Source organism: Apodemus sylvaticus, chromosome 3 (assembly GCF_947179515.1).
Source record: "Apodemus sylvaticus chromosome 3, mApoSyl1.1, whole genome shotgun sequence".
NCBI classification, from domain to species: domain Eukaryota; kingdom Metazoa; phylum Chordata; class Mammalia; order Rodentia; family Muridae; genus Apodemus; species Apodemus sylvaticus.
The window spans coordinates 74,148,093-74,163,757 of record NC_067474.1 but is presented as its reverse complement, the minus strand read 5'-3'; the positions used below and the strand labels follow the sequence as shown (position 1 = coordinate 74,163,757).

The 15,665-nt window shown below is 51.3% G+C and overlaps 1 protein-coding gene across 7 annotated transcripts in view; it reads right to left on the bottom strand.

The window, feature by feature from the left end:
* Rgs3 (regulator of G protein signaling 3) overlaps positions 1-15,665 on the bottom strand; it is a 136,580-nt gene that overhangs the window by 36,708 nt on the left and 84,207 nt on the right. For 4 of the 7 annotated variants that reach the window (XM_052176593.1, XM_052176594.1, XM_052176595.1 and 1 more), the window contains one exon: positions 13,217-13,339. In XM_052176593.1, the coding sequence (XP_052032553.1) occupies positions 13,217-13,339 (123 nt within the window). Of the gene's footprint in view, positions 1-6,213; positions 8,950-13,216; positions 13,340-15,665 lie in introns of those variants that run through there. The other 3 variants (XM_052176596.1, XM_052176597.1, XM_052176602.1) reach the window with 2 other exon arrangements.

The following is a 15,665-nucleotide window of genomic DNA, read 5'->3' as shown; positions in this document are numbered from 1 at the left end:
TTTCCTAGCACCCACACGGCAGTTCAGAACCATCTGTAACTCTAGTTCTAAGAAGATCCAGCACCCTCTCTGCCCTCTGCAAGCATGAAGTGTCCCTGTAGGTGCATGTTCACACACGTGAGCAACACACACCCATGTAAAATAAAATAAATCTACAATTTTTTTAATGTAACAATATACAGTATATACAGTGCCACTGAGGCCACAGGGAAATCTCTTCCAAGATGTCAGTATCCTGGGAAGTAGAACTTAGAGAATTAAAAGTGGGAAATCTCACACTGGGGTGACTAGTATGTATAAGGCAGGCCCTAAGTTTGATCCCTAGAAGGAGGGAGGGAGAAAGAGAGAGAGAGGGAGGGAAAGAGAGAGAGGGGGAGAGAGAGGGAGGCAGACAGAGACGAAGACAGAGACTGAGGGCAAAGAAGATGAGGGTTCCAATTAAGGTGGCATCAGAAGTGGGCACAGCCATCCTGAAGAGCGACTCGGCTACCAGAGCCAGAACCCACTTCACAGGCCACACACTTTGACCCAGAAATCCTGCTGCCCCAAATGAATTCCAGCAAAATCTTTGTCAGTAAATATTTATTGAGAGTCAGATAATATACTAGGTTGAACTGGATGCTGGGAGCTTCCACGATACATTCCTAAGGATCTTTATCTGACTCAGGATGACTTGAACACCTAACTCTCAGAGAGGACTCACCTATGAAATGAAATACCCTAAATGCGGTATTGTAGAATATCATTTGTTAGTGGGAAGTTAGTGGGAATGGATATACTCCACTGTTGAACGGGAAAGGGAAGGTTTAAAAACTTCACCCAACCTAACAGTAGGAGCAAGGGCTGTCTCTGATTCTTCTGCCTGCCTTTGGGGCCCTGTTCCTCCTACTGAATTGTCTTGTCCGGCCTTGGTGTGAGAATGTGTGTCTGGTCTTATTATCGTAGCTTGTTCTGCCAGATTTGGTTGGTGTCCCTGGAAGCCCTGAGGGGAGGTGAAGGGGGTGGGGAAGGTGGGGGGACTAGGGGAGGGGAGGGAGAGGAAACTACAGCAGTGAATGAAATATATGAGAGAAGAACAAAAAATAAAACCTGTACCTGGAAGTAACCCTAACTTGCAAACAAGAAACATGTGTGAGAACACACTTCTGACAGTATATACCCCAAAATGTTAATAACAGTTAACAGCGGGCACTGCAAATGGCCTTGTCTTTTCCTGGTTCACCTGTATTTAATGTTTTCTCCATAACAAACATCATTTATAGGAATTAGAATTCTTCACAACAACAGCAAAATCAACTCCACTAAAGTAATAATAGCCTTGCTCTGCCCCTGAGGTAGATATGGAGAGTCCATCACAGGTCACTATTTTCTCCACAGTTGCTTTCCTTACTGGGAACCTAATTCTCAGTGGGCGTTGTTTTTGCTTTGGTTTTGGTTTTAGATCTTTTGCTTGCTTGCTTGTTTGTTTGTTTGTTTTCCTGAGACAGGGTTTCTGTATAGGATTGGCTGTCTTAGACTTACCTGGCAGACCAGGCTGGCCTCTAACAAGATCTGCCTGCCTCTGCCTCCTGAGTGCTGGGATTAAGGCTGCGAACTGACTTCTCTTTAAGCTTTGTGAGAGATGTCAGCACACATCTGCTTCCATCACCACAGGGCAAAGTGGATGCAGGTGCATAGGGTCTTGCCTCATTTTACAGCCCTGCAGTTTCCTCAGCAGCCCCTGCCTGTCCCTAGGAAAAGCAGAGAAAGCACCAGAGCCATAAGACCCTCTCTTCTTCAGGCTGGCTCTCTGCAGACAGTACAGGAAGTGAGGACAGCGAGCAAGGAACACCAGAAAAGGGAAGGTTTGGTGTGAAAGCGCAGCTGGCTGATGTCAGGGAGCAGGCCCGCTAGCTAGGGGCTCCGCACCTGACATGCAACTCTCACGGAGGCAGACCACATCCGGCCCCAGGAGTTCCCAGGCCCTGTGCACCCAAGGGAGCCTCAAGAGACCTGAAGCGGCCTTCTGAGAGAGCAGGAAGGAAAAGAGCCACCTTCTGGAACCTCCTCTCCAGACTTGGTGACTACAGAACGGCCCTTTCTTAGTTCTGGGTCTCCAGGCCTGGTACTGTGGACAAGGAAGAGAGAGGTGGCGGGGGTCCCAGACCTGCCCAGATCTCAATTCTGTGAATCTGTGGGATTTCCTCACAGAGGGCCTGACAGGAAGGGGAAGGGGCCAGTCATCCCCACCCAGCTCCCAAGGAGCCCCCTCCTCTTCCCCTCAGCAATGTTCCCGCTGCTATTTTTAGACCAGTCCACAGGAAGCAGAGTGTCTCAACCAGCCCCCACCACACTCGGCACGCGGCCTGGCTCCAGGTAAAACAGCAGCCCATTCATTCCCTTCCAGCCAGAACGTGCCCGGAATGTGTAGACATGCCTGCTGACTAGATAATCCCCCGCCGCCATCAGCCCATTACCGATGGGGCTAGCTGCTTCTGTCTCAATTATGGCCCGGGTTAGAGGGCTTCCTAATGATCATGCAATTGCTGGGGGAAAAGAGCTCTGTGTTCTAAGACCACTGAATCCCCTCTGCAGACCTTCAAGCCACCAACTAGGTACCCTTGGCCAAGTTCTAGCACCTATCCAGGTCTTGTTTTCTATAAATCGGCTTGTTAAGCTGTTTCTCTCTGGAGGACAAAGGGGGCTTTCGGTTCCACATTCAAGGATTGATTCTACGGTTTGACCAAAATCACACTTATTCAACATACTATACACTGTATTCTCCACTTTAAGATATATATGTTGGATTACAGTTCCAGAGGCTTCTGGGAGTTGAATGTGAGTCTCAGAATACATTTACCATTTAAGACTGCCATATGTGCTGGTCTGCCTCCTAGGCTAGCCCATACCACCCTTAATGTTCCAGCCAGGAAGACCACTAGAATACTGTTTTCTTGCAATAATGGTGCTGACCCCAAGTGGGGAAGTGCTAGTGTGTGAAAGAACCCTCAATAGAAAAATGTATCTTTAGTTGTTATGTCTGAGCAATGAATGATATCAATAGCATTGAAGAGCCACCAGCAGCCTCTGACAGGGTCTGCAGAACACACTGGAAACTGAAAGAGGGTCAGGTCAACCAACAACTCTCCTAGAAAGCGAGCCTGAGGCTCGGAGGGCAAGAGGGCTGGTTGAAGAATACATGAGCAGGTAAACATGCAGGAAGCCAAGCCACCGCCCAGGGCACACTGAACAGCTGAACACGGTGACGGGCAGAGGGCCGGAGAGGAACCGAGTCAGGAAGCAACGGAGCTGAGCGGCTTCCCAGGCCAGCCTGGAAGAAGAGCCTGAGGACAGGGAGGAAGGAGGGAAGGCTTTCTCACATAGGTGTCTGTAATTAGGATTCCTTCTGCTGGGAGCCAATAGGACTCCTCTGTGAAATCTAAGACATCTGCCTTCTCTCTTCCTTTAACCTGTTTCCAGAGTCCCGCCTGCCCGAGGTGCTGCTGACTCCTGCCCAAACTTCCTTTGTTGGTTCCAATGTCAGGAGTCTGTGCATGGGAACTCCAGGCACAAGGACTTTGATAAGGAACCTGAGTTAGTTCCTGCTATTTGAAGGGTATAACTACTATATGCCAATCATGATAGTCATTTCCTAGTAGTCTATACTCTGGCGGACCCTGGAGACTACCTGTATTCAGCTCCCCCCCACCCTTTTTTTGTTGGTAAGGAATCAGATGATCAGAAAAGTGAAGTGATTTGTTCATGGTAAGTCCTAGATAAGTCACTACTCAAGAGCAGGGCTTCTGAATCCCCTCTCTAGTCTTCTCTGAGGCAGGGGGCTTGTTGAGAGGGGAGCCCTGGGACTTAGAGAACCAGGAAGTTATGGTCAGGGTTTCCTCCCTCCTAGAATGCCTGCATAGGATTTAATCCTGGCCAGATTGCATCATAGATTAAGTTGGGGTGTGGGCCTGCTTGTATCTGCAAAGCTATGGAGCAAGAGCACAAACCTGTGAACCAAACCTCAAACCTCAGGTTCTAACACCAGTTTGCTTAAGACGGGGGGGGGGGGGGGGGGGGGACAGGGGGTGTTAGCGTGTTAGCGGTTGGGGGGGGCAAAGGCCACTTCCCCTTTTTGATCCTGTTTTTTTCCTCTCCATTATAGAATAGAAGGAGGGTCCCACCCACGGGCCAAATTCAGTCCTCTGACCACTGCAGAGCATCTCCCACGAGCCAGGCAACAGCACACAACATGAAATAAGGTACGGCCTCCACTTGCTCCTGAGGAGCAATAGCATGAACACACTCCTCAGGCCAGCAGCCTCTGAGGCATGCCTCAGAAAGGGTGTGTCAAAGAGGTGCTAAGCCAAGGTCTCCCTAGGGACTGCAGCCGGCAGGGACATTAAAAATGGACAATGGTGTCAAGGAACAGCCTGCCCACAGAAAGTCACAAGAACTTTTGGGAGGAGCACTCCCACCCATGGAGCGGGGAGAGCCGGGAGAGCCAAGCTGTGACCATGACCACAGGATAGTCGTTTAACAAGACTGTGACGACCCAGCCCTGCCAGTCCTCAGCTGGCATGAATGGTCAGTGGTTGCAAGGAAACAGTTGACCCAAAGGATTGTACCCTGTGTGCACACATTAGCTGTGTGAGCTCAGGCAAGTTTAACTTTTCGAAGCCCCAGTACCTTCATCTACAAACTAGGTAGAGAGGGAGTCCCTTCTAAAGGGGATAACACCGCACATCAGGCTCTAGTGAGGACCAAAAGAGAAAATGAAGGTCAGGAGTTAGATGCCAGGCCTGGCTCACGAGGAGTGTCAGATAGATCATCTAGCATTCAATGGCTGAGGGGTGGCAGCCTCTTCAGAGACTAGCTTGGAGCAAAAAGAAAAGGAAGACAGAGCAAAGTGGCAGGTTGTTCTCTGTTCCTTAAGAGTTTAAAAGAAAAAGAAAAAGAAAAGAAGAAAAGAAAGAAAAAAGAAAAAGAAAAGAAGAAAAGAAAGATGGCTGCGACCAATGTAAAGCAGTCTGCCCTCAGCCGGGCCAGCAGCTGAGGGAGGGAGGGAGGGCAGGAGGTCGGGAGGGAGGCAGGCTGAAAAGCTGTGGAGCGGGAGGAAAGAATGCTCTGCGGAGAGCTAGTGGGGGGAGGGGCTGAAATCTGATCCCTTTGATTCCCAGTTACTTAGCGCTGACGTCTAAAACTAGCGGATTAGCAAAGCCCAGGCTCAGATCCTGGCCGAGGCGCGCTTTCTCTGCTTTCTCCACTGGGTTTGGGTTAATGTCTCTGATAGGCTGCGCCTGTGCTCAGACTAGCAGGCCCGAACCTAAGCTACTCTTCCCTGCATCTGTCACCATTCCCTTACTGCCAGGGTCCCCATGACGGTGACCCATGTTCCTGCTGAAGACAGACTGAGAAGGGGAAAGTATGGAATCTCCAGGGCCTCCAGAGAGCTTGTCTCAGGAGCGCAACTCTGCCTTTCACTAAAGACTTTTCTAAAATCCTGTGGAAATAGGTTTGGTTTGACTTTGTGTGTGTGTGTGTGTGTGTGTGTGTGTGTGTGTGTGTGTGTGTGTGTGTGTGTTTCAACCTGGGCCACCACTTAGGGAAACTAATGCTCTACCAAGTGATAAATAATGTGTCTCACTTAATCTGTCCCCAAACTACTCTTCCTCGGTGGAATGGACCAAGAGGTCTGACACTCTCATAACTGCCTCCCGCCTCTCCTGGAAGCTCGCAGATGACCTTTCTTACTTCTGTCCCTCAAAAGCCCTTTGCATCCACACAGGGCAATGGACCGGGCCTCTCACCAGCTGTAGGACGCAAGTTAAGTCACCTAACTGCTCAGAAACCTTTGTTGTTTTGTTCATAAAATGGGTCTGCTTAGGGGAGACAAAGCTCGGGGGCCCCACTGCGTGCTCACTGTGGGGTTCCCACTCGAGGTATGCGTCCACATGGCAGAGTGCCCATGCGCGGACTCTGGAGAACCTTCTAGGTGCCTTGGAGTTGATCGTGACTAGTAAGGGTTTCGATAACACGAGTCAGAGGGGAAATTATTGATGATGATGATGAGAATAATAATAATAATAATAATAAGTATCACCATTCTCAGAAGGTCTGTGTACTTCCAGCTCCCAAAGGGCCAAAGAACTCAGGCATGACAGCTTATATGACAGATGAGCATCAAAGGGCTCAGAGCTGGAGACACAGAAACTGATCCGAGAACACATAGGAGACTAAAAGAGGCACTTTGTATTCAAATCTCACAGATGGCCTTTCAACAATAAAGTGGTTGTGCTCCCAACCTCCCAGCTCCTGGGCCAGAGACACCACCCAAGACAATTAGCCCATCAGGAAAGAAGTCATTGTGTGCTTCTTAGAATGATTTATGCGGCAGGGAGGAGCCCGGCCGTGTTTCCCGTGATTATGGCTCTCAGAGGCCGCCTCTCGAGCTGTTCATCCTCTCAAACAGCTGGGATGGACTGAGGAGTGGAGGCCACAGGGTCACATTTCATCTTCTCGGGGCCGTAACACCAAATTAATTGTCGCATTGATTCATGAAGCAAGATGGCCGTGGTGCCGCCGCTCACCACAGTCACTGAGCAAGCTAGCCCAGGACCTGCCAGGAGTGGAGTACCTGTCATCTTTGCCCATCAGCCGGCAGGCCTGAGAGCCTGCTGGGAGAATCTGTTCTACTCAGGAGCTTATGAGGGAGAGCGGCCTATCCGCAAGGATGGGTTATGTTCAGAGCCTCCATTTTCCTGAGCCCTTCTTGTCTTCTGTACCCATCTGTCGGACAGAGGTCGGTCCCCAGACCCAGGTGAGGCAAGACGGCTGACTTCCCACGCAGGTGGTTGGTTCTCCTGTGCTTCACGATCATTAGGTGAGAGAATCTAATGAAATCAATGTGGAGCTGGCTGTCTGCACAGGCCCGGCTGTTCGGATTCACCGTATGGGCTGCTGGTTGGCTGCTGGTGTGGTGCTACCCATCCCTTGATCCAAGCCAATCCTCCCTGGCTGGGCTGGGCGTTAGCCTGATTCCTGCAGATCCACCCCACTCCCTGCTAGACTGATAACTCAGCATGGCTCACTTTTCCAATGTTGGAAGGAAGGGACAAAGGGAAAATAAGGGACATACTCTCTCCCGGGCCACCATTTAGGGGTTCAGGTGGCTCTGGCAGTTTAGCAAACTCAAAAGAGCCCAAAAATCTTCCTTATGACCCAGGACTGGGCTTCCTCTGGCCTTAGCCATCACTGCAGCTTTCTCTCTCTGAGTGCTCAGTACCTAAACCTACAAATACTCCCTAGCACAGGGCTCTTGTCCCTCTGATCCACAGCCTTGAGATTCTGACCTGCTGGGTCTCTACAGTTAGAAAAGGATGAGCTACCTAGCCAGAGCCCCGGCTCTCCTCACTGGACCTGGGCAAGATTCCTTTCACTTGGTCTCTGTAAAGGCTGCTCAGCCACACCTGGCCCTGACCCTTAGAAGCCATACAGAAAGCAAAAACAAAACAAAAACAACAGGAAACAAAACAAAAAAAAAACAAAAAAACAAAACAAAAAAAAAAAAAACAGGAGTTCTCAGAGCGTAAGGCCCCACCCAGCTTTCCCATCATGAGAAAATTAAACTTTATTGTTCTGGTGCTCACAGACATTCCCAAAAGCTCAACACTGGCTCAAGCTCTGGCCTGAGGAGAGGAGTCCTGAGGAGGGAGACCTCAAACCTCACACCAACGATAGCAAGACCCAGTGGAGCATGAGGGCAGGCAAGGGTAAGCGGTCATCACTCCTTAGCCCAGAGCCTACCTTTCCAATACCTACCAACCCTGTGCCCTCTAGATCAAGTCGCCATCATCCCTTACCCTGGAGGCCTGAAGGGGAGCCCTAACCAGTCCCATAGCCCCTTGGGCCCCCCTAATTGCAATCTGCTCTTGTAGATATGCACCCAGAGGAGTCTGTGACACCCTTCCTTAAGCCTTCCTTCTATGGCTCCGTACTGTAAGGTAGGAATCCACAAAGCGATCACCGTCTATGTCCGGAATAGCGTGGCCTGGCTCCATCCTCCTCCTCCTCCTCCTCACAAAGCTGCAGCTGCACCAGCCTCCCTCTGCTCCTCAGCACACCGTGCTCCCTCCTTCTCATCTCTTCCTGTGCTTTTTCCACTGCCTGGGATGCTCTCTCCAAAGTCCTTGGCTAGCTAGCTCCTTTCCAGCTCGTAGGCCTCAGATCGAGCTGTATCATTCCCCTTCACACCTCACACATAGCAACTAGACATAATGCCCTGCCTGAAGACATCTGTGATGTTTCTGTACAGACGCTTGCAGTGTGCGGCCATGTACCAGGGTCAATTTATTTGGTGTTCTCTCCCTGTTGGGACAGGGAGGGCTGGGATCTTGATGGGAGCACAGTATCCTCTAGCACATATACTCGCGCAAAGGAGATGTCCCCTGGGTTCCCGCTGACCAAGGATGTAAATACGTCCATTTGAATGAAACAGGAGTGGGAAGGGGAGATGTCTTCCAGCAGAAATGGGTCACAGGCATCATCTTCCATTCGAGCGCCCTCTCCCTCTTTCCTGCTGTGCCCAAGAAGGCACCCAGGTGCCATTTAGCCTCCTGGAGGGAGCTTGCTTTGGAGTCTTCTCCATCCAGGACTTCCTGGTACCAGTCTGCACAAACCCACAGGGTCCCTCATACCACTGTCCCTCCTGTTGCCAGGTCCACACACACCCTTGGGACCACTCCCTCCAGATGACCCTAGGCCCACCATCTTGGTCTTCTGTTTTGGGTCCAGTTGAGATGAGGTTACTGTGTGATAGGGGAAACCCCAGCGTTGCCAGAAGCATAGTCCGGCCCTTGGGCTTGCTCAGCCAATCAGAGTCTGTCCTGATGAGGTAAAGCTTCTATCCTGGGTGGCACTGATGGAGGTGACTGGCCCCATCTCCTGCTGGAGAGAGCCGTAAGGGTGAAGTTTCTGTGGAACCAGACAGAACTGGAATTAGCTCGCTGTCCACTCTGATCAGGACTGCCTGAGTCCACAACCTGACTGTGCTTCTTTCTAAGACACTCAAATAGTCCCTGGCATCTCTGAGACCCATCTCTAGCTGTCCCAAAGGCAGTGTCACATCTGGAAGCTGTACCACCAGCAGAAAACCAAAGAAGCCTCAGTTTCCCTTCCAGGGCCCTGAAATCTGGTAGGTGGTTACTGGGATATCCGGAAATAGTTGTTAGATGCGCTTGGGTAGCAGTGGCAACCTCAGTAAACAGGGATGTCAATAAATTGTCCTACGCAGTCGCGCTAAAAGACAGTGATGAGATTCAGAGCAGGTAGTTCACTGGGGACCTCCTGCGTGCTGCAGCACCCTGCATAGCCCCAGGTTGTCCCAATATCACATCTGTGCAGTCATTTTGAACTACCTGTCACCATCCCTGTTTCCATCACCAGCCTTCAATAACAAAGGAGAGACTGTGATGAATTCCTCCACAAAGTCCATGGAGCCCAGGATCCACCTGAGAACGGAGTTGGTCCTCAGGCCCCTGAGGGCTGAAACAAGGCTAAGTCCGTTCAGAAGGTTCTGGAGCACGGCCCAGAAGTACCTGCATAAGTGGTCAGTCAGTGGGAGGTTCACTGCTGACCCTGAATGGACAGTCAGGACCCCCATGAACAACTGGCGCAGGTAGGGCCTCCATTGCTTGGCTCACCACTTTAGTGCCCTCATCATCCAATGAGAAGTCTGTAAGGACGGGGACGGGGTGTCATTCATCTCTGTAACCCCAAAGAATCTAAAGCAGCATCAGACACAGAGGGCACATCCATCATGTGTACTTGATCAAATAATCAAACTGTATAGATCGGCCAGTCCCTGGCAGCCTTGAGCATCACTGGCCACAGCAGGGACCAGCTCTGAGAAAATCTAATGAGAAGTGTCACAGTGAAACAGGGTATACAGCGCAGGGAGCCTGGTCCACGTTACCAAAGGCAGAACAAAGGAGGATGCTCCTGGGGACATATAATGAAGCAAGAGAAAGGCAGAGTTCTGAAGAAGGAGCCTGGATACTGAGCATGAGGAAGAAGCTGAGATGGAACAGGAGGCAGATCATGTGTTCCCACAGAAGTGAACCGACTGAGGGCTGGGGATGTACTTGATTAATTGAGTACTTCCTTGGCACACACAGAGCCCTGGGTTCAGTTCCCAGAACTGTATAAACTGAGTATCGTGGTTGGCATTTGTAATTCCAGCACTTGGAAGGCCGGGGCAGAAGTGATCCAAAGTTCAAGGCCCTCCTCAGCTATATGGAGTTTGAGGCCAGCCTAGGCTACATGCAACCCTGTCTCAAAAGGGTAAAGGTGGAGGCTAGAGAAGATGGCTTGGTAGGCAATGTGCTTGCTGTGCAAGCATGGGGATCTGAGTTTGGGAACCTAGCAACCATGTAAAAAGCCAAGTATGGTGTCACATTCCTGTAATCCCAGTGCTAGGCAGGCCAAAACAAGCAGATCCTTGGAACCCACTGGCTAGCCAGCCTAGCGTAATCAGATCTCCAGTTTCAGTGAGAAACCCTATCTCTAAAACTAAGATGAAAAGAAATTAAAGAAGATACCTAACATAGATGTCTGACCTGCACACAAATGTTACCCACAGATAAATCACACACACACACACACCACACACCACTGTTAAAATCTCTATGTTCCCAGGAGCCACAGACCTGCTCCTCCCTTCCCACATATGTCACAGAAAGTTGGGCAAATTCTCCAGAGTGTATTTTTCTAAGAAGGGTGGCTAGCCCCAGTCTCTGGGCTCTTAGGGACCAGAACAGAAGGAACCAAGCAGGTGACAGCTGGGAGTGGATGCCATAGGTTGTGCTGCAGGTAGTGCCACACACCTGACTGCTGCGCTCTACGGGCACCTTCTCCATCCCATGTCCTCCAGGAAGCATCACCGGCCCTTCTGAGGACACATGGTAAAGGGTTAGCATCATGATGGAGAGGAGCGGGAGAGGGTGTCTGACTGTTGCGCTGTGCACCTCTCTATCCCTGGAGAGGTCTCGGGATGGGGCAGTTGCCTAACTAAGCACTGTGCCCTCAGTTCCACAGGAGGCAGAGTGTTCACAGAGAGATCAGAGGAGGAAAGGCACGGCCCCCAGCACTGGCCCAGAAGATCCTTCATGTCTTGAAGTAAGAGTCAGCGTCCCAGGCCTGCTTGGCTTTCCTGCTCTTCCCCTGAAGGGCAGTGTCTTTCATGACCACCCTGAGGCTGAGTACAGGTGGATGAGAAGTGAGGCCAGTCATTAAAGTTTTCAAAGCATGTCTGGACTGATAGAGGGCTGAACAGGATCAGATTTACCAGAACTTCTTTCAAGAAGCATTCTGTAAGTGACTCATGAAATTCATTGTTAAAATTCCTTAAGTGGGTATGGTGGAGGTGTGGCTGGGTAGGGTTGAGAAATAACACACACACATACATACACACACACACACACCTGGAGGGGGCTGCCTCACAAAAGTCTAAGTGTCTTAGTAAGCACTTCCCCAGGAGAGTGGAGATGTATAAGTTTCAACAGATTCCAGGTGTGAGCCACAGAACACCCCTCCAAAGTTACCTTAGCAACCAGATCCTCCTTCACCTGCCTGTGCACCCCCTACAGCCGCTCCTCTAATAGCACACTCAGAGCAGAGCTGGTGTGACAAGGTGTCCAGACTGTTGCTTGCCCTGGATGCCCATGTATTGGGGTGAGTCAACTAAGCCCATTGCTGTGCAGGGCCCAGAGCCTCTCTGAAATACAGCGTGCCTTTAGGTGAGCCTGCGCCAGAGAGTCTCCAAGGCAGGCGTTGAGTGGCCAACACTCTCCAGAGCCAGAAAATTCTGGAGTCAAAGCACAAAGCACTCTTTCCCCAGAGGAGAGGAACAAAGCCTCTGCTGGCTGTGGGTGTCCTGGGGGCTATCCCACTGAAGGGGAAGTGGTCTATATTCTGACTGCAGCCAGCTCAGATCCATAGGGGTAAGGCAGCCTATCTATAGTCATGGTGATGGAGCTTTGTGACGATGGGGACCAGCTACAGTGCTACCTGAGATAAGGTTGGGAGAACAGTGTATCCCACTTAGTGTTTGTTGAATGAGCACCTGTCGCATACTTGGTGCTGTACCATTCATTGTATGTTCGCCCATCTAATGCTCACAGCAACCCTTAAGGGAGGAGCTACTGATGGAGCCATCAAAGCGTAGAGGCAATAACGGGACACGCCCACAGTTACACTGGCCATTAGCAGCAGCGCGTGACTCAGTCTTTCCCCTTAAAACAAGACACCTTTCAAAGTGTAGGCTGGTGCAGTTCTTCAACCCTCACTCCCTTCCCAGTTTGCTGGAGAGTGGCTGACCACTTATGAAAGAGGCTGTCAGGACCACTTCCATGTGCTTACTGCCCCCACACCCTCTGCCCGCAAGGCAGGCGGGCACACCGCTCAGTAGCCCAAACATAGCAAACAGCTACAAGGCCCGCAGGTTGGCACGCTGCAGGCCTCTCTCATTTCCTCTTCCCCGAGAGCTGGCAGTGCTGCCACCCCGCAGCTTTTGTAGCCTCTACCCTAAATCCCAAAGGGCCAACATTTACAGCCAGGAAAGACACCTGAATTATTCACGACAGGCAAACCACTGTGCCTTGTGATGGGCATCTGAGTATCAAAGGGGACGGCTGTTGTCCAGCTCCCATCTCATCTACTCCTCCTGGGACAGAGGTGTACTGGTCCCAGTTCAGCCTTCACTTGCCATCGTCAATCTCCCTGATATTCCAGATGGCCAGCCCCAGGCCTCTGCAATCCAAAGTCAGTTCCACCTGGTTCTGGCAAGCCATCAAACTGCTGTGTTCTACCGCAAACATCCCCTTGATTATGTCTGATTTGGACTGGTGTTAACAGTGGCGTGTTGCCTCTGGATACAGCCCATGCAACAGCAGAGGGGGCAGTTAAACCTTGCCATTGGCAAACCAAGAGGGGAGCTGAAACTTGATGAACCATGCTCAAGTTGGCTGCGGGTTCCCCTGCAAGCAATGCCAATCCCATTCCACAGACCCATAGAAAACCCTGAGAAGAGACATTCAAACCACAGACCTTTGGCCAAGCCCCGCTGCCCAGGTCCAGGAGCTAAGGTCAGGATGGCTCCCAGCTCAGATCCAAGGCTAGACTAGCAGGCTGGGAGAGGTGAAAGCCAGGGCTGCAACCGCGCTGGCCTGGCGGGAGTCCTTACCTTCCTCTCGGCAGGCGTCGTGGCCAGCTGTTGCTGTTTGGCGATGTTCTCCGACAGGCACCAGCACACTCTCTTCTTCTGCTCCTGCGAGTGAGCCTCCAAAGTGAATAAGCACTCTGCCTTCTGACGTCAGGGAGAAGAGAGAAAGGAATGGGTGGTCAGGGCTGCTCCCTGACTCAAGGGGCTCCAGGGCCCAAGCCCATCATCCCCTAGGCTCCAGAGGGCGAGGCTGCGGTAGGGAAGGGAGCATTGGCTGCGAACAACAAATGCACACCGGTCCCTGGTGACGCTGAGGCAGTCAGGGGAGCAGGGAAGTAAGGCCGTCTGGGAGCCATGAGGCCACTGTTTGGGTAGGGAAGGGAAGCAGTGGCTCTCTACACAGTGGGAGCCTGTGGAGAGCTATAGGACAGAGGGTGAGGTCACCCTTGGAGCAGGCAGCACTAGGCAGCTGCTGGGGATCACATGAGGAAGCCAAAGGCCTAAGCCCTTAGGTTGGTGCTCCCAGTGGATACAGGACTCTCCCTCCGGACCATGGAACCCCCATCTCTCTCACAGCACCCTCTTCAGATTACAGGCCAAGGTTAGCTGAGTTGGATGGACATAGGGACAGACCTGGAGTCCCTTGCCAAGTGTAGTGTGGGCAGTCACAGGCCTCCCCACAGCCCTAAAACTACCCAGCACCTGAGCTGAGTCTCTCATTAGCTGCTGTGCAATATTAGTCTTGCACATGACAAACACGTAGAAGGCCCTTTTCATCTGGGCCCAGCACGGTGGTGAGGCTTAGGGAGCTCTGGCTACCTGAGAAAACTTCCGTGATGACAACAGGCCCAAGGCTGCTTTGATACTGCACCAGACAGTCAGCCCTGAAGCAGTCAGGACATTCGCGGGACAGGATGGGGCAGGTCCAAGAGCACAGGTCTTCAGAGATCTGCTGTCCCCATCCCCAATCCCCACCAGGTATTGGAATCAGAAGATGACAAGTTCTTCTTCATCCTGCTGGTGATAATACTCAGCTAAGGCTAAGGAACTAAGACCATGAGCTGGGGAAAAAGACTGTGTATTGGGCCTGTCTCTCCATTTTGCAGACCGGGTTTGAATGCCAGGACTTCCTGGCAACCCCTACAAAGCCAGAAGCTTTCTATAAAATAGGGGCACTGTGTCCACCCTGGAGCTATAAAGCAATAAGGGCTGCCATAGGCCTCAATACACAGTAGTAGTACTGTTATAGACCTCAGCACACAGTAGGACTGCCACAGGCCTCAGCACATAGTATGGACTGCCACAGGCCTCAGTACACAGCAGTAGTACTGATATAGGCCTCAACACACAGTAGGACTACCACAGGCCTCAACACACAGTATGGACTGCCACAGGCCTCAACACACAGTAGGACTACCATAGGCCTCAACACACAGTATGGACTGCCACAGGCCTCAACACATAGTAGGACTACCATAGGCCTCAACACACAGTATGGACTGCTACAGGCCTCAACACACAGTATGGACTGCCACAAGCCTCAACACACAGTAGTAATACTGTTATAGGCCTCAACACACAGTAGTACTGCCACAGGCCTCAGCACACAGTAGGACTGTTATAGGCTTCAACACACCATAGTACTATTACAGGCTTTAACACACAGTAGGACTGCCACAGGCCTCAACACACAGTAGTACTGATATTTCTCAGCCTCCAACCCTCAGAGACACCGCCCTTCAGGGTGGGTCACCTCCCATGCTATGTCCCCAGAGTGCTTGCCCTCCTCTCACGCTGCAAAATACCAAGAAGCTTTCTTCCTAAAAGCGTGAGGGGGGGAGAGGGGGCTGAGAGGATGAGCTGTGGCAAGCCCACACTTCCACTTAAAAGGCGGGTCCCTCCTCTCCTACCTGCCGCTGGGCAAACAGAGGCTGGGGATTCCCCAGGGGTCACCCCAGCGAGCAGTGGGCCCTCTGTTCTCTTGGGGGTGGGGTAGGCCGAGGAGGTCCTTCCCAGCTTGGAAATGTCATTGCTTTATAAACACAGCCCAGCCTGAGCCTCCCAGCCCTGCTCTTGCCTCACGTGTGGACTTCTGAGTATCCTCCACGGAACCGATCAACTTTTAATCTATTCTGTCATCTGCGAGCTCGTGTTGATCTAGGCAACTTCACAAAGAAGCGAAGAGGGCATGGGTTCTTCACTCGTATTATGGTGGTGATGGGGATCAAACTCAAGTTCATGTGCATGATAGGCAAGCACTCTATTCCCAGCTCTAGATTTTTTTTTTAAGATTTACTTATTTATTTTATGTATATAAGTATGTTATCACTGATACACCAGAAGAGAGCATAGGATCCCATTACAGATGGTTGTGAGCCACCGTGTGGTTGCTGGGAATTGAACTCACAACCTCTGGAAGAGCACCCAGTATTTTAACCACTGAGTCATCTCTCCAGCTCCCCCAGCTCTT